Source organism: Mustelus asterias, chromosome 14 (assembly GCF_964213995.1).
Source record: "Mustelus asterias chromosome 14, sMusAst1.hap1.1, whole genome shotgun sequence".
Classification (NCBI taxonomy): Eukaryota; Metazoa; Chordata; class Chondrichthyes; order Carcharhiniformes; family Triakidae; genus Mustelus; species Mustelus asterias.
In genome coordinates this window covers 90,298,474-90,320,974 of record NC_135814.1, presented here as the reverse complement: position 1 = coordinate 90,320,974, position 22,501 = coordinate 90,298,474, and the positions used below count along the sequence as shown (strand labels likewise).

Below are 22,501 nucleotides of genomic sequence, written 5' to 3'. Positions count from 1 at the left end.
ATTGCCATTTAACGCTGGACCTGAGCATTGATGGGCAATGGGCGGGGTTTCTGACCATCATTGGAAAGAGGTCCCGCCCATGACAGCTGTCAGTCAATCAGATTGAAGTCTGACAACACCAGGTTAAAGCTTTATTTGGAATGACGAGCTTTCGGAGCGCTGCTCCTTTATCGGGCGGGTCAGCTCCACGTCAAGCCAATCAGATCGACCAACACCTCTCCAACCCGGCCAGGCAGAGAGCGCTGCAGTGGCCAGAAGTGGTACTGCGGCTCTCTGCCAGAGACAAAGTCCCAGGACAGGTGGAAAGGTAAGTCCTCGGAGTGGGAGGGGAGCGGACCATGGGGGAGTGGGGTGGGGGGGACTCTGCATTGGGGGGGGGTGGGGGACCCAGAGCGCCAAGATCCCGGAGGGGAGAACCTCCCAACTCTGAAAGGGGCCTCCAAATTGAGACCCCCTCCCTCCTCCTCCTCCTCCCCTCCACCCCACCCTCCCCTCCTCCCCCGCCCCCCACCACGCTCTGCCCACCCAAGATGGAGGGAAGTTTATTTCTCTGTTTCCCACTCTCACCAGCCTAAAGATTGAGGCTGGGCAGGAAAAGGCTGTGAAGTGGCCTCTTAAGGGCCTCAATAGGTGAATGGGTGGGTCTCCCACCTGAGACCCTGCCCACCCAAGCCTGAAATTGCGTCTGGGTTTGGGCAGGCGGGTTCCTGGGGGGAGGTCCCGTCCATTCAATTCCTCCCCTCCTTCCCCCCCCTCCCGCCCTCAGCTCAGAAGCCACCTTCGGGGGAGTGTAAGATTCTTATTCCTGATTGGTGTATCAGTGCTGAAGCAACGGGCTTTTAGATTCGTTGACGACCAACCTGAAAGAGTGACTGGCAATATTTTCCTTTTTACTTTCCAGCTGAAGGACGACACTATTTACATTAATGTAAGGAAGTAGCAACATTCTGGGCCCACTGATCAGACTCATCAGCCCCAGTCCCTGTGACCATTCGACCGTCTCTCCTGTGATCCTACCTGTGATGTCCCACTTCACTGAATCCTTTGATTTACTGACCCAGGAAAACAGCTGGACATCGGTCCAGATGCTGTGGTTTAAATGTTGAAATGCCCCCTCTAACTCCCAACGTCTTCCAGCCACACGCTTCAAGCAGCTCTGTGCCAGATAACTGGATCAAAACCAAACGGGAACCAATTCAGTGCAGTAAACCTCAGGGCGTTGCCAGGGTAACCACGCTTTTTGGACTAATTTCCACATCTGTGCTCCCAATCTTCGTGACCCCAAAGGTCAAGGCCTCACTCAAGACAATGGAGATATCCAGGGCTTCTGACAATGACCAAATCAATGAATAGAATGCCATCAGCGTGAAAGCTGGAGTGTGCTGCGAGTGTGGGAGGTTTCCATTCGGATTTCTAATATTTCTTTGTGATGGGGGCAGGGGAGTGCTCTCCTTATGACCCTGGAACATGAACCATCCTGCAGTTGGGAAAAGAGACGGGAGCAGTCACTCTGGGAGCTGCGTCATGGAACTAAATAAAAGAAAGATTTATCTCCCCCCTTTCATCCTTCGCCCCAAGAAACATTCAACATGCTGTCTCCCTCAACAGGACAGTGGAGTTTAAATTCCGGAGAGAAGGAAACGTGAAGATAGAGGCTCTTTTCCCCGTCAATGCCCCACACAACTTGCACCATGATGACTTTTCTAAACTTCCAAAGACACAGAACCACAAATCTTTCCCAACAACATTTTCCCCATTCTAAATAATACACCGAATGCTCCAAGGTGACACGAGGGACAGTCCCCAGCATCGGAGGATCGATGCTTTTCACATCTGGGGAATCGAGGGATGTGGGAGTAATACAAGAGTCAGGCAGCAAGGTTGCTGAAACCAAGCTCTCTGGTCACTGCCCATGTGTGTAACTGCCTCCTGTTACAAAGCTCAGCACAGAGTGAAGACCCCGTCTGCAGCAAGGTTATCCACAACTGCATCTGTTCGCTTCGACAGAGTCGAGGGAGACACACCTTCAGGAGAACACACTCACACCCGTTACAGCACCAAGAATACATCAAACACACTCACACCCGTTACAGCACCAAGAGTACATCAAACACACTCACACCCGTTACAGCACCAAGAATACATCAAACACACTCACACCCGTTACAGCACCAAGAGTACATCAAACACACTCACACCCGTTACAGCACCAAGAATACATCAAACACACTCACACCCGTTACAGCACCAAGAGTACATCAAACACACTCACACCCGTTACAGCACCAAGAGTACATCAAACACACTCACACCCGTTACAGCACCAAGAATACATCAAACACACTCACACCTGTTACAGCACCAAGTGTACATCAAACACACTCACACCCGTTACAGCACCAAGAGTACATCAAACACACTCACACCTGTTACAGCACCAAGAGTACATCAAACACACTCACACCCGTTACAGCACCAAGAATACATCAAACACACTCATACCCATTACAGCACCAAGAATACATCTAACACACTCACACCCGTTACAGCACCAAGAGTACATCAAACACACTCACACCCGTTACAGCACCAAGAGTACATCAAACACACTCACACCCGTTACAGCACCAAGAGTACATCAAACACACTCACACCTGTTACAGCACCAAGTGTACATCAAACACACTCACACCCATTACAGCACCAAGAGTACATCAAACACACTCACACCCGTTACAGCACCAAGAGTACATCAAACACACTCACACCCGTTACAGCACCAAGAGTACATCAAACACACTCACACCTGTTACAGCACCAAGTGTACATCAAACACACTTACACCCGTTACAGCACCAAGAGTACATCAAACACACTCACACCCGTTACAGCACCAAGAATACATCAAACACACTCACACCCGTTACAGCACCAAGAATACATCAAACACACTCACACCCGTTACAGCACCAAGAGTACATCAAACACACTCACACCCATTACAGCACCAAGAGTACATCAAACACACTCACACCCATTACAGCACCAAGAGTACATCAAACACACTCACACCCATTACAGCACCAAGAGTACATCAAACACACTCACACCCATTACAGCACCAAGAGTACATCAAACACACTCACACCTATTACAGCACCAAGAGTACATCAAACACACTCATACCCATTACAGCATCAAGAGTACATCTAACACACTCACACCCATTACAGCACCAAGAGTACATCAAACACACTCACACCCATTACAGCACCAAGAGTACATCAAACACACTCATACCCATTACAGCATCAAGAGTACATCAAACACACTCACACCCATTACAGCACCAAGAGTACATCAAACACACTCACACCCGTTACAGCACCAAGAGTACATCAAACACACTCACACCTGTTACAGCACCAAGAGTACATCAAACACACTCATACCCATTACAGCATCAAGAGTACATCTAACACACTCGCACCCATTACAGCACCAAGTCCTAACCCAGCAGCATCAAGCACTCCAACTAATTGGATAACTGAGAAATCTGGGAAAACCATTTGCCGGCTTACAGGACATTCTGTTTTGAAAATTCTGTTCCGAACACCAATCAGGGAATGCCATCACCACAAGGACTGCAACAGTTCAGAGAGAAAGCAAACTCCACTTTCCCAGGGGAGATAGGGAAGAGGGATAACTTTGTCCAATGCTTCCCTCTACTGGGGAAATGCTGTAAGTGATTATGTCACAAGGGTTTTGAAAGCACAATCAGACTGTTCAGATAGAGTTAGGAAAGTGTGAGGAAAGTCGTCTCCATGGCCAAGCGACATTATCCACAGCTAGAAAGATTTTGACAAATGTCCATTCTTAGACACTTGCTGCCAACTGAGAAGCTTATACGCTGTAACAAAATTAAAAGCCTTGAAGAAACTGTGCCTGTTTATTTAATGTTGATATTTCAGAGGGAGAGTCGCTGGTTTATTACTAACGGTGAGTGTGAGAGCGGCTGGGTGTGTTACAGAAGCTGAGACCAATGCTGAAAATTAGTAGCTGCATTAATGAAAGAGGAAGCAATGGGAAGGATAACTTGGTATCTCAATAAAAGTGTGTGATATGGGTGGGAGATACTACAGGTGTGAGTGAAAGGGACTGATATGGGGGTACGGAGGTGTGAGTGAGGGTGTGTGATATGGAGATACAGGGGTGTGAGTGAGGGTGTGTGATATGGGGATACAGGGTGTGTGAGGATGTGTGATATGGGGGTACAGGGTGTGTGAGGGTGTGTGATATGGGGATACAGGGTGTGAGTGAGGGTATGTGATATGGGGGTACAGGGTGTGAGTGAGGGTGTGTGATATGGGGATACAGGGTGTGTGATATGGGGGTACAGGGTGTGAGTGAGGGTGTGTGATATGGGGGTACAGGGGTGTGAGTGAGGGTGTGTGATATGGGGGTACAGGAGTGTGAGTGAGGGTGTGTGATATGGGGGTACAGGGGTGTGAGTGAGGGTGTGTGATATGGGGGTACAGGGTGTGAGTGAGGCATATGATATGGGGGTACAGGGTGTGAGTGAGGCATGTGATATGGGGGTACAGAGGTGTGAGGGTGTGTGATATGGGGATATGAGTGAGGGTGTCTGATTTGGGGATATGGGGGTGTGTGAGGGTGTGTGATATGGGGGTACAGGGGTGTTAATGAGCGTGTGTGATATGGGGTACAGAGTTGTTAGTGAGGGTGTGTGATATGGGGTAGGGGACTGTGGGGGTGAGTAATATGGAATACAGGGTGTGAGTGAGGGTCAGTGATATGGGGATACAGGGTGTGAGTGAGGGGGTGTGATATGGGGGTAAGGGGTGTGAGTGAGGGTGAGTGATATGGGGATATAGGGTATGAGTGAGGGTGTGTGATATGGGGGTGTGAGTGAGGGTGTGTGATATGGGGGTGTGAGTGAGAGTGTGTGATATGGGACTACAGGGGTGTGAGTGAGGTTGAGTGATATAGTGGTATGGGGTGTGAGTGAGGTTGAGTGATATGGGTGTACGGGGGTGTGAGTGAGGGTGTGTGATATGGGACTACGGGGATGTGAGTGAGGTTGAGTGATATAGTGGTAAGGGGTGTGAGTGAGGGTGTGTGATATGGGTGTACGCGGGTGTGAGTGAGGGTGTGTGATATGGGGGTAAGGGGTGTGAGTGAGGGTGTGTGATATGGGTGTACGGGGGTGTGAGTGAGGGTGTGTGATATGGGGGTAAGGGGTGTGAGTGAGGGTGTGTGATATGGGGGTAAGGGGTGTGAGTGAGGGTGTGTGATATGGGGGTAAGGGGTGTGAGTAAGGGTGTGTGATGTGGGGGTAAGGGGTGTGAGTGAGGGTGTGTGATATGGGGGTAAGGGGTGTGAGTGAGGGAGTGTGATATGGGGGGATGGGGGTGTGAGTGAGGGAGTGTGATATGGGGGGATGGGGGTGTGAGTGAGGGTGTGTGATATGGGGGTATGGGGGTGTGAGTGATCCGAACTCAGAGCCAGAAATACCAGCGCTTGCTGCTGTTGTCCAGACCTGTGTGTTTAATTTCTGCAGCAAATAAAGACACAAAGTCGACTTTAAATACTTTAAAAACACAATTTCATATATTCTGCAGCTACTTAAACAGTAAATAGTTGCAATGCATAAACCAAATACTCACTATCTCTTACTTTACTTATGGTTGATTTCCAGTTGTACATTAAACCTGGCCAGGATTTTGCCATATGGAATCAGCCCTGTTCTCATCTTCATCCAGATGTTGTCTTCCTTGTGAGCTCGGTCCCCGGGTTCTTCACACGTCTTTGTGAACAAGCTCTTTGTGTTAGCACAGTTCGACTCCAAAAGACCCTTGGCAACCAGTCAATGAATTGATCAGAAACCCCAATTGCATTGTTCAATTAGGCCAGTCAAAGTGAGCCAGGAGAGAGGTATTGGTCACTCCAGACTCCATCATGTTCAGCTGTTAAGTGCATATTGTTTTCATTCCAATGCCCATAAAGGAACATTGGCTCCAAACGTCTGTAAACAACTCCTCTCTGCTAAGGACAGGCTGTTACGTACAACACCTTGCGTCCTTTGATAAGATCTTGGCCAGCTTGGCCACATGAAACAAGGCTGAGTGAAAAAAACAAAAATCAGGTTTGCTTGACTGAAGATCTCTCAGCATTTTAAAAGTTAAATCTCTGCAGGCCATTCAGCCACACTATGAGCCTGGAAGCAAGTTGTCCATAAAGCAATCTCTGTGCTGTAGACTTCCCCTTTCCCGACACAAGTTTAAGTCTGGAATCAGAGTAACTTCCTTGCAGTGTTAATGGAAACCGACTTGTGATTAATAAATAAACATAAAACCTTCAGCGGATCTCCACTGTCCAGAACCAATGACAGAAAGCCTGGCAAACAGCCAATCGTATTGAAGTATTCACACCCGCGGCAAATCAGCAACTTAAAAGTACTGAATCCCTTTATTCCTAATTTAAATTTCAGAATGTAAAATAAATGATCATAATTGGACTAAGGGAGAAACTGAAACATCGGGACACATTTTTAAAAATGTTTTAAAAGTGTCATTTTTTAATCATAATTTACCCTTCATCGGATATTAAGTTACACTTTCAGTGACTGGAATTGTGAACTCAGGAGATCACTAAACCCCTTTCACATCAAGGTATAAATTTGAAAGAGTTTTTAAAGCAAGATTAAAAGTGGACGTTCTTGGCAGATGGATTGCTTTGCCTTTTCCCTGCGGGGACCTCTGGAAAATGGACAGAAACTTAACATCCCTCTCCACACGCGCAGACTCCCAAAGTTGTTGTTCAATGGAATGATAACACAGAGCTTCTTCACCACAGCGAAATCTGGGTCATTAACCGTGTAAATATCATTCATAATAATAGTTATTGCTGCATGCTTTGTCTCTGTGAAAACAAATAAATGTCTTCAAACTGATTACCTTGTGAAATAAATTACTAATTTATCGGTGAGAAAATCCATTCGTTAACAGCGGAGGGATTACGGGTTATCACTGAAGGTGAGGGTTACTAATGCATGATGGAAAGTGTGTGCTATATTCAGCAGGTTACTGGATGTGTTCCTCACAGAAGGGTGTGAGGGAGAAAGGGTTAGATGAATGGAAGGATGGAGAGATGGATGGAGAGATGGTTGAATGGATGGCTACATGGACAATGGATAGAGGAATGGGATAGATGCATTGACAAGGGGCAGCAGAATGGACGGATAATGGGTGGAGAGATGGAAAGATGGATTGACAGAAGGATGAACAGACAGATTGGGGCGGCACGATGGCGCAGTGGTTAGCACTGCTGCCTCACAGCACCAGGGACCTGGGTTCAATTCCGGCCTCAGGTCACTGTCTGTGTGGACTCTGCACATTCTCCCCTTGTCTGATTGAGTTTTCTCCAGGTGCTCCGGTTTCCTCCCACAGTCCAAAGCTGCGTGGGTTAGATTCATTGGCCTTGCTAAATTAACTTTAGTGTTAGGGAGATTAGCAGGGTAAATAGGAGGGGTTACGGGAATGGGGCTTGGGTAGGGTTGTAGTCAGTGCAGACTCGATGGGCCGAATGGCCCCTTCTGCATTGTAGGGATTCTATGATCTATGATAAATGGTGGCACGGAGAGTTGGATGGGACGGATGGGGGGATGGACAGTTGGATGAATGGATAGATGATTTGATGGATAAATGAAATGACGGTTAGATGGGTGGAGGAATGGTGGAATTATGGAAGGATGGAGGGATGAAATGATGGAATTTCCTTGGGTGGGTGAACAAACATGTTGGGAAGATGGAAATATTGATGGGGGGAGGCTGGTTGGAGGGATGGAAATATGAATGAAATGATTGGACAACACATAGATGGACGAAAGAACGGATGGATGGATGGAGGGACGGATGGAGGGATGGAAAGAAAGTGAAAGAAATGAGGAGGATGGACAGATGGAAGTTGTAAGAAGCAAAGTTCACAAAGATCTTGTGATCAGCACACAATGAGCTAAAACAGCTTTCTTCTGAGAATGGGTGCATTATGTGTAGTGGGGATTTCTTTTACAATGGTGGCCAAACTTCTTAAAATTTAAATTTATTTGATAAACTCGCAAAAGGCAAAGTTTCTGTTCAAAAGACATAACTAAAATTTATTTTAAAATGCAAAAATCACACAAGACATACAAAACATTGACTACGACCATGGGATGCCTACAGATGGTCAGATAGCTCTGATTCAGCGCTACAAGACCCCTCCAAAGATCTGAGGCACTTGACCAAATTATACTTTTCATTATCGAGGATAAACCTTCTCATTAGCTTAGATTCAATTTCATTCAGTGTTAACATGCCAGTCCAATACAAGACAGATTACCTCAGCCAATCGCAATATGCTACTTGATATAATGATACTCATTTGTCCATTTAATACTGGACACTTTCCCTCTGGCTAAGCCCACTTCCTGGTTGCTATGTTGTCAGGGATGCTTCTACTGCTATTCCATTCCCATAGGCGCATTGCCAAGAGAGTGAGATGAGCTTCTCTCCGGCTCTGTTAGAAAGATACTTTCTTATGTCTGGACAATGGGTGCCTCTATAATATTATATTATGTTTCAATAACTGTCCCGGGACTTGAAACTACTAATGCTTATTCTGCTGACTAATGGACTTCTAACGACTGAACCTCTGAGCTTATCATCATATTCCTGCAGCATTTGCATTTTTTTTGACTGGGACAAACTTTTTTTTTATTTCGAAAATATACTTTATTCATAAAACAAAACTCTCAAATAAGACATTGCAAACGGCAGATCCAAAAGTTACAAACAGTGAAAAAATAATAATTTTAACAGTACAATCCAGTGCTTATTTACAAAACATTACATTCATTACATTTCATTACTTAAAACTATATACATACATCAGAGTTTACTGTGTGCTGTTATTTTTCAGATTGACACACAGTTACACAGGCTGAGGGTATTCTGCAGTTACCGGGCCCTCGGTCTGCCTCGGTTGAGACGCTTTACACGGTGGCCTTTCCCCATTGTGCCTTGGCGGCGGCTGCCCCAAGCTTGAGCGCGTCCCTCAGCACGTAGTCCTGGACCTTGGACTGTGCCAGTCTGCAACACTCGGTCGAGGACAAATCTTTCAACTGGAAGGTCAGCAAGTTTCGGGCGGACCAAAGTGCGTCCTTCACCGAGTTGATGACCCTCCAGCAGCAGTTGATGTTTGTCTCGGTGTGCGTCCCCGGAAACAGCCCGTAGAGCACAGAGTCCTGCGTCACCGAGCTGCCCGGGACGAACCGCGACAAATACCACTGCATCTCACTCCAGACCTTCTTTGCAAAGGCACATTCCACAAGGAGGTGTGCGACTGTCTCATCACCCCCGCAGCCGCTTCGAGGGCAGCGTGCGGTGAGGTTGAGCCCTCGGGCGTGCATAAAGGATCTGAAGGAGTGCCCTTCTCACCACCAGCCAAGCCAGGTCTTGGTGCTTGTTTGTGAGTTCTGGTGATGAGGCATTCTGCCAAATGACATTGACAGTCCGCTCAGGGAACCATCCGACAGGATCCGCCATCTCCTTTTCTCTCAGGGCCTCAAGGACGTTACGTACTGACCACTGCTTGATCGCCATGTGGTCAAAGGTGTGTTTGCGGAAAAATTTCTCCACGAAGGACAGGTGCTGCGGTACGGTCCAACTACTTGGAGCGTTCCGCGGCAATGTGGCCAGACCCATCCTCCGCAACACTTGGGACAGGTAGAACCTCAAAACATAATGGCACTTGTTGTGGGTGTACCGAGGATCTACACACAGCTTGATGCAGCCGCACACAAAGGTGGCCATCAGGATGAGGGCGGCATTGGGAACGTTTTTTCCTCCGTTCTCTGGAGATTTGTGCATCGCCTCCCTGCGGACACGATCCATCCTTGATCTCCAAATAAATTTGAAGATGGCCTGGGTCACTGCCGCTGCGTAGGATTTGGGGATTGGCCGCACCTGCGCCACGTACAACAACACGGACAGGACCTCGCATCGGATCACAAGATTTTTCCCAGTGATGGAGAGGGAGCGTTGCTCCCACAATCCCAATTTTTGTCTGGCTTTGGCGATGCGTTCCTCCCAGTTTTTGGCGCATGCCCCTGCCGCTCCGAACCATATCCCCAGCACCTTGAGGTAGTCTGCCCTGACGGTGAAGGGGACAAAGGATGTGTCAGGCCAGTTCCCAAAGAACATGGCCTCGCTCTTAACCCAGTTGACTTTGGCCCCCGAGGCCAGCTCGAACTGCTCACAGACTTGTAGGAGCCTGCGAACAGACGAGGGGTCCGAGCAGAAAACAGCCACGTCATCCATGTAGAGGGAGGCTTTGACCTGCGTCCCTCCGCTGCCTGGGATTGTAACCCCTTTGATGCCTGGGTCGCTTCTGAGGGCCTCGGCAAAGGGTTCAATGCAACACACAAAAAGGACGGAGGAGAGAGGGCAGCCCTGCCTGACTCCAGACCTGATCTGAAACGTATCTGATTCCCACCCATTGACTGAAACTGCGCTACTGATGTCTGTGTAGAGCAGTTGGATCCAATTGCGGATTCCCTCCCCAAAGCCCATTTTGGAGAGCACATCCATCATGTAGCTGTGCGATATTCTGTCAAACGCCTTCTCCTGGTCTAGACTGATGAGGCAGGTGTCCACCTGCCTGTCCTGCACGTAGGCGATCGTATCCCTGAGTAGCGCGAGGCTATCAGAGATCTTCCTGCCTGGTACAGCACAGGTTTGATCAGGATGGATCACTGACCCCAGAGCAGACTTGACCCGGTTGGCAATGACCTTGGCCAGAATTTTATAGTCCACGTTCAATAGTGAGATGGGTCGCCAATTTCTAATTTCTTCCCTTTCCCCCTTCTACTTGTAGCTGAGGGTGATGATGCCTTTCCTCATGGATTCTGACATGCTGCCTTCCAGAAGCATACTCTCGTATACTTCCAGGAGGTCCGGGCCTGTCAAGTCCCACGACGCCGAGTAAAACTCAGCTGATAAGCCGTCGCTACCGGGAGTTTTACCCTTCTGAAGGGACTCGACGGCCTTTGTCAGCTCATCCAGAGCTCCCGGTCTGTCCAGGCTCTCCCGCTCGCCGTCGTCTAAGACCTCTGTGATAGACGACAGGAAAGACTGGGAGGCCGTGCTGTCTGTTGGCTTCATGTCATACAGTCCGGCATAGAAGGATTTGCATATCCTCAGAATGTCAGACTGCGATGACCTTACAGAGCCATCTTCTTCCTTCAGGCTTGTGATCACAGAGGTTTCTCTGTGCACCTTCTGGAAGAAGAAACGCGAGCACGTTTCGTCCTGCTCCACGGAGCGGACCCTGGACCGGAAGATAACCTTGGAGGCCTCCAAGGCAAAGAGCGAGGCTTGCTGGCTCTTCACCTCCCGGAGATCCTCCTTGACATCAACCCCCATCGACTGCAGTTGGAGTAGCTCCTGCATGCTTTTCTGGAGTCGGGACATTCCCCCCCGTCTCTCCCTGGCCTTCTGAACCCCTTTGCGGATGAAGAACCTCTTGATGTTGCCCTTGATGGTTTCCCACCAGAGCGATGGAGACTCAAAGAAGGGTCTCACAGTTCTCCAACCGTGGTAAACCCTTTTGCGTTCCTCGAGGTTCTCTGGGGTCAACAGTTCTATATTTAGCTTCCAGGACCCCCTGCCCACTTTCTGGGTTTCCTCCAGCTGACAGTCTGCCAGCAGGAGGCAGTGGTCAGAAAAGAACACCGGCTTGACGTCGGTGGACCTGACCGTGAGCGCGCGGGATGCAAACATGAAGTCGATCCTGGAGTGGACAGACCCGTCTGGCCGTGACCACGTGTATCTACGCTGCCCTCCGTCTGCTGGGTCGCTGAAGACGTCGAGCAGCTTGGCATCTTTGACTGTTTCCAGCAGGGCTCTGGACGTAGCGTCCAGTTTGCTTTCAGCCCTGTTGGGTCGGCCGGCCTTGTCAATAATACAGTTAAAATCCTCACCCAGAATGATTGGCCTGGAGGTGGTGAGTAGCAGTGGCAGCTGTTCAAAAAGTGCCAGCCGCTCGGTCTTGACGGCAGGGGGCATACACATTTATCAGCCTGAGAGGGCAGTTTTTTGTACGTGACGTCTGCTACGAGGAGGCGTCCTCCCACCACCTCCTTAACTTCGGAGACGGTGAAGTTGCCCCCCCGCAGCAGAATGCCTAGGCCGGATGAACGGCAGTCGTTCCCACCGGACCAGATGGACGGTCCATGGGACCACACACTCGACCAGCGCCTGTAGTTGCTGAGGTGGGGTATTCCACACTCCTGCAGGAACAACAGGTCGGCCCTGACCTTGGCCAGGTAGGACAAGCTGGCCGCACACCTCAGACCATCTTTAACGCTGCGTACATTTAGAGATGCAAACTTTAAAGACAATTTTTAAAATTTAAAGGATTTGTCAGTTCTTACATGTCTTTCAGTTCAGCCTGCTCCAGGTGCTGCATTCCTGTGGCGCTGACGAAATTCTGCAGGGCTGTAGGGCTGAGGTAGCAGTCCGACCCTGCCTCAGGTCCCCGACCACGACTGGGTGACATGGTCGGTGTCGTGTGGCCCTCGGTGCCGGGGTCACAGGCCGGTCTCCGCCTTGGATGTTGTCGGTGTCCTCGTTCCTGTTGTCCGGGGTTTGGGGGGCCTCGGCCGCACTGCTGCATCCATCGGCTGGATGGTCCCCGGCTGCTTTGTGGTTGTTGGTCTGAACCTGTTGTGGTGCCCGTGCCACTTTTATATTGAGCCGTTTGATGCTTCGTCGGCTGCCCGCTTTCTTTTCCTCGTCTGAGGAGGCGTCTGGAGGTTCCAGCTGCGCGGGATTTCCTTTTCTGGGTGCTTTTCTTTGACTTTACTTCCTGCCGGGGCCCTCGGGATCTCCGTTCTCCTGCTCCATGTCCTCTGCGCCCTCTGCTGGTGGTGGTGTGGAGGTGTCATCTTCCTGCTGCACTGGGGGGTCCACCTTTGCTTGAGAAGCTTTCTCCGTGCCAGCTTCTTTTGCGTTGGGCTTCTTGTTCCCTGAGGCGGCGGGCGCACTCGCCTTCCTCGCTCCGCCTCCGGTGATCTGGGCATAAGTGACCTTCCGCTTGGGGCAGACTCTGTAAACATGGCCAGTCTCCCCACACAGGTTGCAACATTTGCTGTCTTTGCACTCGTCGGTTTTGCCGCAGTTGCGGCACACTCGTGGCTGTTCCGTGTAGTACAGGAAAGCCTCGATTCCCTCCGATGGCAAAATTGGAGGGCGGGTGCAGAAGGCCTCCCTTGGGGTCTGTCTTCAGGGTGACTCTCACCTGCCTTTTACAGGTCCAGATTCCATACTGGTTCATGACGTCCACGCTCTCTCCCTTCACCTCCACGTTCCTGGAGAGGAACGTCAGCATGTCAGCCGCAGGGGTTATACATTTGGAACGTGATAACCCGGTTCCGCTGGGACAGCATGGTGAACAGGGGCTCCGCTGTCAGGACAGAGAGGGGCCCCTCTTTGCCTTTCTCCTTCACCGCTGTCAGGGACTTGACGCATCCTGACAGGTTTCTGAAGCTGATATCCACGTACGGCTGGTTGGTGTACTGAGCCACACCGTAGACGTCTGCTGCTTGGAATCCGCAGCACTCGAACAATACCTTCTTCACGAGGTAATCGCGGCCCACAGGCGAGCCTCCGCCCGAAAGCTTCACCCGGATGGTGTTGGGCAGCCTTTGGCCTGTAGCTTTCGGAGCAGCTGCAGCCATAGCTCGAAAACACTGAGTCTTCCTGTACCGGCGTTAGGTCCAAGCCAGAGGCTTGAAACCAGCATAAAGATCCACCAGTAGCAGCAGAACTCAAGTGTTGTAGACGGTCGTCTGCCGGTCGTCCGACGCCTGCTTTTCGCTATCTTTGATGTACTATGATTGCAAACTCTGGGAGTGCGTTAGTTATGATGTGGAGATGCCGGCGTTGGACTGGGGTAAGCACAGTAAGAAGTCTCACAACACCAGGTTAAAGTCCAACAGGTTTATTTGGCAGCACAAGCTTTCGGAGCACTGCCCCTTCATCAGGTGAGTGGGAGTTCTGTTCACAAACAGGGCATATATAGACACAAACTCAAGTTACAAGATAATGGTTGGAATGCGAGTCTTTACAGGTAATCAAGTCTTAAAGGTACAGACAATGTGAGTGGAGAGAGGGCCAAGCACAAGTTAAAGAGATGTGTATTGTCTCCAGCCAGGACAGTTAGTGAGATTTTGCAAGCCCAGGCAAGTCGTGGGGGTTACAGATAGTGTGACATGAACCCAAGATCCCGGTTGAGGCCGTCCTCACGTGTGCAGAACTTGGCTATCGGTTTCTGCTCAGCGACTCTGCGCTGTCGTGTGTCGTGAAGGCCGCCTTGGAGAACGCTTACCCGAAGATCAGAGGCTGAATGCCCGTGACCGCTGAAGTGTTCCCCAACAGGAAGGGAATTGCCTGGAGGAAGCGGAAGGTCTGCAGAGAGATTTGAATAGGCTGAGTGAGTGGGCGAGGATCTGGCAGATGGAGTATAACGTTGGCAAATGCAAGGTTATTCACTTTGGAAGAAATAATAGCAAATTGGATTATTATTTAAATGGAAAAAAATTACAACATGCTGCTGTGCAAAGGGACCTGGGGGTCCTTGTGCATGAGTCGCAAAAACTCAGTCTGCAAGTACAACAGGTGATCAAGAAGGCAAATGGGACGTTGACATTTATCACGAGGGGGATAGAATAAAAAAGCAGAGATGTCTTGCTGCATCTGTACAAGGCATTGGTGAGGCCGCAGCTGGAATACTGTGTGCAGTTTTGGTCCACTTACTTGCGAAAGGAGGGAGTGCAGAGAAGGTTCACCAGGTTGATACCGGAGGTGAGGGGGTGTAGATTATGAGGAGAGATTGAGCAGATTAGGTTTGTACTCGTTGCAGTTTAGAAGGCTGAGGGGTGATCTTATAGAGGCATATAAGATAATGAAGGGGCTGGATAGGGTAGAAGTGGAGAGATTCTTTCCACTCAGAAAGGAAACCAGAACAAGAGGGCACAGCCTCAAAATAAAGGGGGGTCAGTTTAGGACAGAGTTGAGGAGGAACTTCTTCTCTCAGAGGGTGGTGAATCTCTGGAATTCTCTGCCTACTGAAGTGGTGGAGGCTACCTCGTTGAGTATGTTTAAGTCACGGATAGATGGATTCCTGATCGGTAAGGGAATTAGGGGTTATGGGGAGCAGGCGGGTAAGTGGAACTGATTCACTTCAGATCAGCCATGATCTTATTGAATGGCAGGGCAGGCTCAAGGGGCTAGATGGCCTACTCCTGCTCCTATTTCTTATGTTCTTATGTTCTTATGAGTTGCAAGAGTATGTACCGTGTATCTGGTGGGTGGTGAGATGATGACATCTGTGTCGATGATCCGGCACGTCTTGCAGAGGTTGCTGTGGCAGGGTTGTGTGGTGTCGTGGTCACTGTCCTCCTGAAGGCTGGGTAGTTTGCTGCGGACAATGGTCTGTTTGAGGTTGTGCAGTTGTTTGAAGGCAAGAAGTGGGGGTGTGGGGATGGCCTTGGCGAGATGTTTGTCTTCATCGATGACATGTTGAAGGCTCCGGAGAAGATGTCGTAGCTTCTCCACTCTGGGGAAGTACTGGACGACGAAGGGTACTCTGTCCGCCATGTCACGTCTTTGTCTTCCGAGGAGATCAGTGCGGTTTGTCACTGTGGCACGTTGGAACTGTTGATCGATGAGTCGAGCGCCATTTCCTGTGCGCAGTTCAGAGCTCCGATCGGTCCGCCAGCGCTAAGCCCCACCCAGAGCGCGAATCGGACCAGAGCCGGCAAAACGCGTATGGGCGCGCTGTAAAGTGGATTCCAGGCGTGGATCTATTTGACGACCAGATTCGGCACTTAGATTCAAAATGGTAAAATCAGGCCCTAATTGTGTCTTCCTGCACTGGCTTCAGAGCCCTTGGGTGTTCACTGTGGAAATCCAAATGATTTTTCAATGTGCTCAGAGTTCCTGCCTCCACCACCTTTTCCAGGAGTGAGTTCAAGGCTCCAACAATATGTTTTCTCGGTCGGGATTCTCCCCCAAAAAATCCTGTGTGTCAAATTTGTGTAAAAACTGGAGTAAATCCCGCGGGTTTCTTCAGTGGGAGATCCATTGTGAAACTGCCACTGAAAAAACACGAGTTTCAAAATGAACCTCCCACACTCTGTGCACCACAGAGCGCCCTGGCGAGAATCACGCTGAAAATCCAGGTCAGGGCATATTCCCACCAGAGAGACCGGCAGGTAGCAGTGAGTGGGACACTGTGCATGCACCAATCTCTGGGAAAGCGCTGAACAAATCCTCCCAGTATTGAAATCACTGGCCTCTCAATCCCCCACGGACATCAGTGGCCCCATCGCCGACCTCACAGCCCTGCTCCCAACCCCACAGGAATGTCGCTGACCTCCCCATTCCCTCCATCCCCCATTCACACACACACAGTGCCCCCCTGTTCACACACACAGTCCCCCCCCATTCACACACACAGTGCCCCCCCCATTCACACACACAGTGCCCCCCCCATTCACACACACAGTGCCCCCCCCATTTACACACACAGTGCCCCCCCATTCACACACACAGTGCCCCCCCATTCACACACACAGTGCCCCCCATTCACACACACAGTGCCCCCCCCATTCACACACACACAGTGCCCCCCCATTCACACACACACAGTGCCCCCCCATTCACACACACAGTGCCCCCCCATTCACACACACACAGTGCCCCCCCATTCACACACACACAGTGCCCCCCCATTCACACACACAGAGCCCCCCCATTCACACACACACAGTGCCCCCCCCATTCACACACAGTGCCCCTCCCGTTCACACACACAGTGCCCCCCCATTCACACACACACAGTGCCCCCCCCATTCACACACACACAGTGCCCCCCCATTCACACACACACAGTGCCCCCCCCATTCACACACACACAGTGCCCCTCCCGTTCACACACACAGTGCCCCCCCATTCACACACACACAGTGCCCCTCCCGTTCACACACACAGTGCCCCCCCATTCACACACACACAGTGCCCCCCCCATTCACACACACAGTGCCCCCCCCATTCACACACACAGTGCCCCCCCATTCACACACACAGTGCCCCCCCCATTCACACACACAGTGCCCCCCCCATTCACACACACAGTCCCCCCCCATTCACACACACAGTGCCCCCCCATTCACACACACAGTGCCCCCCCGTTCACACACACACAGTGCCCCCCCATTCACACACACACAGTGCCCCCCCCATTCACACACACAGTGCCCCCCCATTCACACACACAGTGCCCCCCCATTCACACACACAGTGCCCCCCCATTCACACACACAGTGCCCCCCCCATTCACACACACAGTGCCCCCCCATTCACACACACAGTGCCCCCCCATTCACACACACAGTGCCCCCCCATTCACACACACACAGTGCCCCCCCATTCACACACACAGTGCCCCCCCATTCACACACACAGTGCCCCCCCATTCACACACAGTGCCCCTCCCGTTCACACACACAGTGCCCCCCCATTCACACACACACAGTGCCCCCCCCCATTCACACACACACAGTGCCCCCCCATTCACACACACACAGTGCCCCCCCCATTCACACACACACAGTGCCCCTCCCGTTCACACACACAGTGCCCCCCCATTCACACACACACAGTGCCCCCCATTCACACACACAGTGCCCCCCCATTCACACACACACAGTGCCCCTCCCGTTCACACACACAGTGCCCCTCCCGTTCACACACACACAGTGCCCCCCCCATTCACACACACAGTGCCCCCCCCATTCACACACACAGTGCCCCCCCCATTCACACACACAGTGCCCCCCCCATTCACACACACAGTGCCCCCCCCATTCACACACACAGTGCCCCCCCCATTCACACACACAGTCCCCCCCCATTCACACACACAGTGCCCCCCCATTCACACACACAGTGCCCCCCCGTTCACACACACACAGTGCCCCCCCATTCACACACACACAGTGCCCCCCCCATTCACACACACAGTGCCCCCCCATTCACACACACAGTGCCCCCCCATTCACACACACAGTGCCCCCCCATTCACACACACAGTGCCCCCCCATTCACACACACACAGTGCCCCCCCCATTCACACACACAGTGCCCCCCCCGTTCACACACACAGTGCCCCCCCATTCACACACACAGTGCCCCCCCATTCACACACACAGTGCCCCCCCATTCACACACACAGTGCCCCCCCCATTCACACACACAGTGCCCCCCCATTCACACACACAGTGCCCCTCCCGTTCACACACAGTGCCCCCCCATTCACACACACACAGTGCCCCCCCCATTCACACACACAGTGCCCCCCCATTCACACACACACAGTGCCCCCCCCATTCACACACACAGTGCCCCCCCCATTCACACACACAGTGCCCCCCCATTCACACACACAGTGCCCCCCCCCATTCACACACACAGTGCCCCCCCATTCACACACACAGTGCCCCCCCCATTCACACACACACTGCTGACTGAGAGCCTTGAGCATCGCCCCCACCACCCCGCTGCTGCCCGATGTTGTGCAGAATGCAGCAGCCTGTGTGAAGCCTGCACAGGGCCGTATTGGAGGGCACCCCCAGAGTGGTCCAGGCACCGGAACCACATCTTTAACAGGCCTATGCACCACTCCACACCGAACCAGGTGGCAGCGTGGGCCTTATTATAACGGGTCTCCAACTCGGTCTCAGGCCTCCTCACTGCCGTCATCAGCCATGACCTCAGCGGGTAGCCCTTGTCCCCTACGAGCCATCCTGGCAACTTGGGCTGGTCTTCAAAGAGCCCAGGGATGTCCGACCGCCTCAGGACAAAGCTGTCATGGACACTCCCTGGGACCTGCATGATGATCATCTGGTGGTCACAGATGATTTGTACATTGAGGGAGTGGAATCCCTTTCTGTTAATAAATGGTTGCCCCTCACCTCACTGGGGCCACAGGGTGATGTCTGTCCCGTCCACTGCCCCCTGAACTTGGGGTATCCCGGCAATGGCGGAGAAGCCTGTCGCCCGGGCCTCCTGCTGCACCTGGCCAACATCAAACTGGATGTATTTCCTGCCCGGGCGAACAAGGCATCAGTCACCTGTCGAACACATCTGTGGACTGAGGCCTGCGAGATTCCACAAAGGTCACCACTGAGTGCCTGATACGACCCTGTTACATAAAAATTAAATGCTGCTGACACCTTGATTTCCACTGGGAGTGGGTGCCCTCCCCTCCCCTGTTGTGCCAGCTCTGCCAGGGCCTGACACAAGTGCCACACCGTCTCCTCATACAGGCAGCGATGGCACCTGGCCTCAGCCCCTCAAACAACCTCCGAGTTCTGTGGACCCTCGGCCTCCGCATCCTCCTTCCCCCGGCCCCTCCCTCGGGAGACTGTTCTCCCACTTCCCGGCCCCTCCCTCGGGAGACTGTTTCCCACTTCCCAGTCCCCCCCTCGGGAGACTGCTCTCCCACTTCCCGGGCCTCACCGGCAGCCCCCTGCCCCCCTTCCTGAGGGTCTGCCACTGGCTGCTCCTGCAGTGGCCATGCAAACCGAGCCACTCCCTCCTCCTCAGCCGGCACCATGGTGGCCAACTCCAGACCAATACGTCCAAAACCCATCGCCGCTGGGGGTTAGAGAAAGTGATTGATAGATACATGTCATTGTTTTTAACTACACCAGCAATCCCCCCCACACCCCACCTCTCCCCCCCCCCGCCCCCCCCCCCCCCCCCCCCCCCCGCACCCCCCAACCCCTCACTGGCACCAGTGCCCCCTCTTGTGGATGTTGGCAACACAATACAATCTGTGGTGCCATGTGTCACCTATTAGGTTGCCTGCGATTGGCATCGTGAACACAGCAGGCAGGGAGAGCATGTAGGTTGGTGTGTGGGCATAGCCATTGTGCCCCCTTGAGCCAATGCCATGAGTGCAACTACAGCATTCCCTTCCAGGCATGTGTCGCAGGTCAGGAACACGGGACAGGGACAGAGTACTTTTTAATCACAGGATGGGTTCCCATTCATTGCAGAGTACATGCAGTATGAGTGATTGTGTTAACCTGAGCTCCCCTGCTCGGAGCACCAGCTGCCTGAACTGATGAGCCCTCAAGCAGTACACGGTGCACTTCCTCGCCTCCCCCCCCCCCCCCACCCCCACTCCCCACCCCACGCCCCGTAAAACCCCAGCACTCAGTCCAGTCCCTCACCACACCCCACAGCCAGAACAATGTAACAGCCCAGTGGCTGCAAACAGCAGCCTGACCAGCACTCAGTAAATGACCCCACCCCAATGGAACAGCCCGGTACCTACTGACCAGCGCTCAGTAAAGGAACACACCCCACGCCACAGAGACTACATGGAACATCCCTGGGCCTGGGGACAGCACTTCCAGCTCTTCAGGAACATCCCCATCCCACCCAGAAAGTTTCCAGTCCCTGCCTCCCACCTCCCCAACACTCCAGGGGCTGCAGCTCCATAAAACCTACCTCCTTACTCCTTTTCAACGCTGCCAGGCCAGGTCCCAGCTTTTATAGAGCAGTTGTAAACCCCCCCAGCGTGACGTCACACCAGAAAGGGGAGACGCTAGCGGGGGAGAGATTTCAGTGACGGATCCATTAATGATACGTAAAGCTATGGTAATGCGTGTAAATCGCCGCCAAATTGATTTTCAACGTGAATCGGCTGGTGCTGAATAATTTAGGCTGGGAGACGTGCGGAGGCTGTGATGCCCAGTGGGAATCCCGAGAAATGGAAGTCGCTGATTCTCCCAGGCCCTTCACAACTATTTACACCTTAATCATTTATACCCACAACCTCCTCTGCTCCAAGGAAAACAACCCCAGCCTATTCAATCTTTCCTCATAACTAACATTTTCTGACCCTGGCAAATATTCTTATAAATATCCTCTTCCTTTTCAATCATCCTTGTCTGGCACAGTGGCACAATGGTTAGCACAGCTGCCTCACAGCACCAGGGGCCCAGGTTCAATTCCCGGCTTGGGTCACTCTCTGTATGGGTTTCCTCCAGATGCTCCGGTTTCCTCCCACAGTCCAAAAGACGTGCTGGTTAGGTGCATTGGCCATGCTAAATTCTCCCTCAGTGTACCTAAACAGGAGCCAGAATGTGGTGACTCGAGGATTTTCACAGTAACTTCATTGCTGTGGTAATATAAGCCTACTTGTGACTAATAAATAAACTTGGGTGACCAGAACTGTGTGCAGTACTCAAGCTATGAATTAAGCAGTGTTGTGCACAGTTCTCGAATAGCCTCCCTGCCTTTATATTCTATGCCTTTGAAAACAAAGGAAAGCATGTCTTATACCTTCTTCCTCACTCGATTGACCTGTTCTGCTGCCTTTGTACCCTTACACTGCCAAGGTTTCTCTCTTCCTCAGTGACCTCCCGTTTATTATCTACTGCATTACCTTGTTTGGTCTCCCAGAATGTCTAACCTCACACTTACCAGACTGAATTCCTTTTCCACTTTTCTTCCCACTGACTAGACCTGCAATATCATCCTGTAGTCCACAACTTTCCCCCTCACTGCCAACCACACAGCCAATTCTTGTAATATTGGCAAACCTATGTTTCAGGCCCTCGACATTTTAGTCTGAATCATTAATATTTATTACAAAAGGCCAAGTAATGAGGCCAGCTGAAACTGCTAAGCACCATGTTGCATTATGGGATTGTTTGTAGTGTCTCGGTGATAAGAGCTCTTGGGATGTGTCTATATAAAATTGAACCGTTCTATTCTTCATCTTTTTAACTATTTACAGATCCCAGATATTATCATGCGTGGTGCTGTTTCTCCCATGCAGGCTGTTTCCAGAGAGTTCCTTTGAGTCTTTTACCATGTGACTCTATGCATCATACCATGGGTGATGCTATTCTCCAGCCCCACGTTAACCCTTGCTCTGCTGAGCACCTTTTCATTACAATGACATGCAGACACACAATACAACATCCTCTTTTCTTCTCAATAAAAAACGTCCCTCCCTTCTAACAATACAATCTTAATTTGCTATCCCTTCTTCCCAGCTCAAGTCTCTGACTTTAGAAATTCAGAGGGTCTTGAGGCTTGACAGCTCAATCTGTAACGTTTGGAGGAATAATGGTAGCACTCTGATTCTCATTGAGTGCTCTTTCGGGTTGCGTCCTCGTTCTTCGCAACTTATCTCCTTTTTTTGGACACTGTGTCCTTCCGAAGGAAATGTCCACTCCATTCATTCCTGGAGTGGACTCAGATTTGATTTTTCCATGGTATCGGCCATGTCCTTGCTGGATCTATATGTTTGGTAAATGAAACCTTTATTTCCATGTGTTTCACAATCTCAGCCAAAC

At 51.3% G+C, this 22,501-nt stretch overlaps 2 protein-coding genes across 2 annotated transcripts in view; both read left to right on the top strand.

Moving 5' to 3' along the window:
* The window catches only part of LOC144504087 (T-cell-specific surface glycoprotein CD28-like), a 74,060-nt gene extending 72,877 nt beyond the window's left edge, over positions 1 to 1,183 (top strand). The window contains exon 4 of the mRNA XM_078229255.1: positions 902 to 1,183. Within this exon, the coding sequence (XP_078085381.1) occupies positions 902 to 940 (39 nt within the window). The 3' untranslated portion in view covers positions 941 to 1,183. The remainder of the gene's footprint in view (positions 1 to 901) is intronic.
* The window catches only part of LOC144503875 (T-cell-specific surface glycoprotein CD28-like), a 184,301-nt gene that overhangs the window by 127,071 nt on the left and 34,729 nt on the right, over positions 1 to 22,501 (top strand). The window lies entirely within an intron of this gene.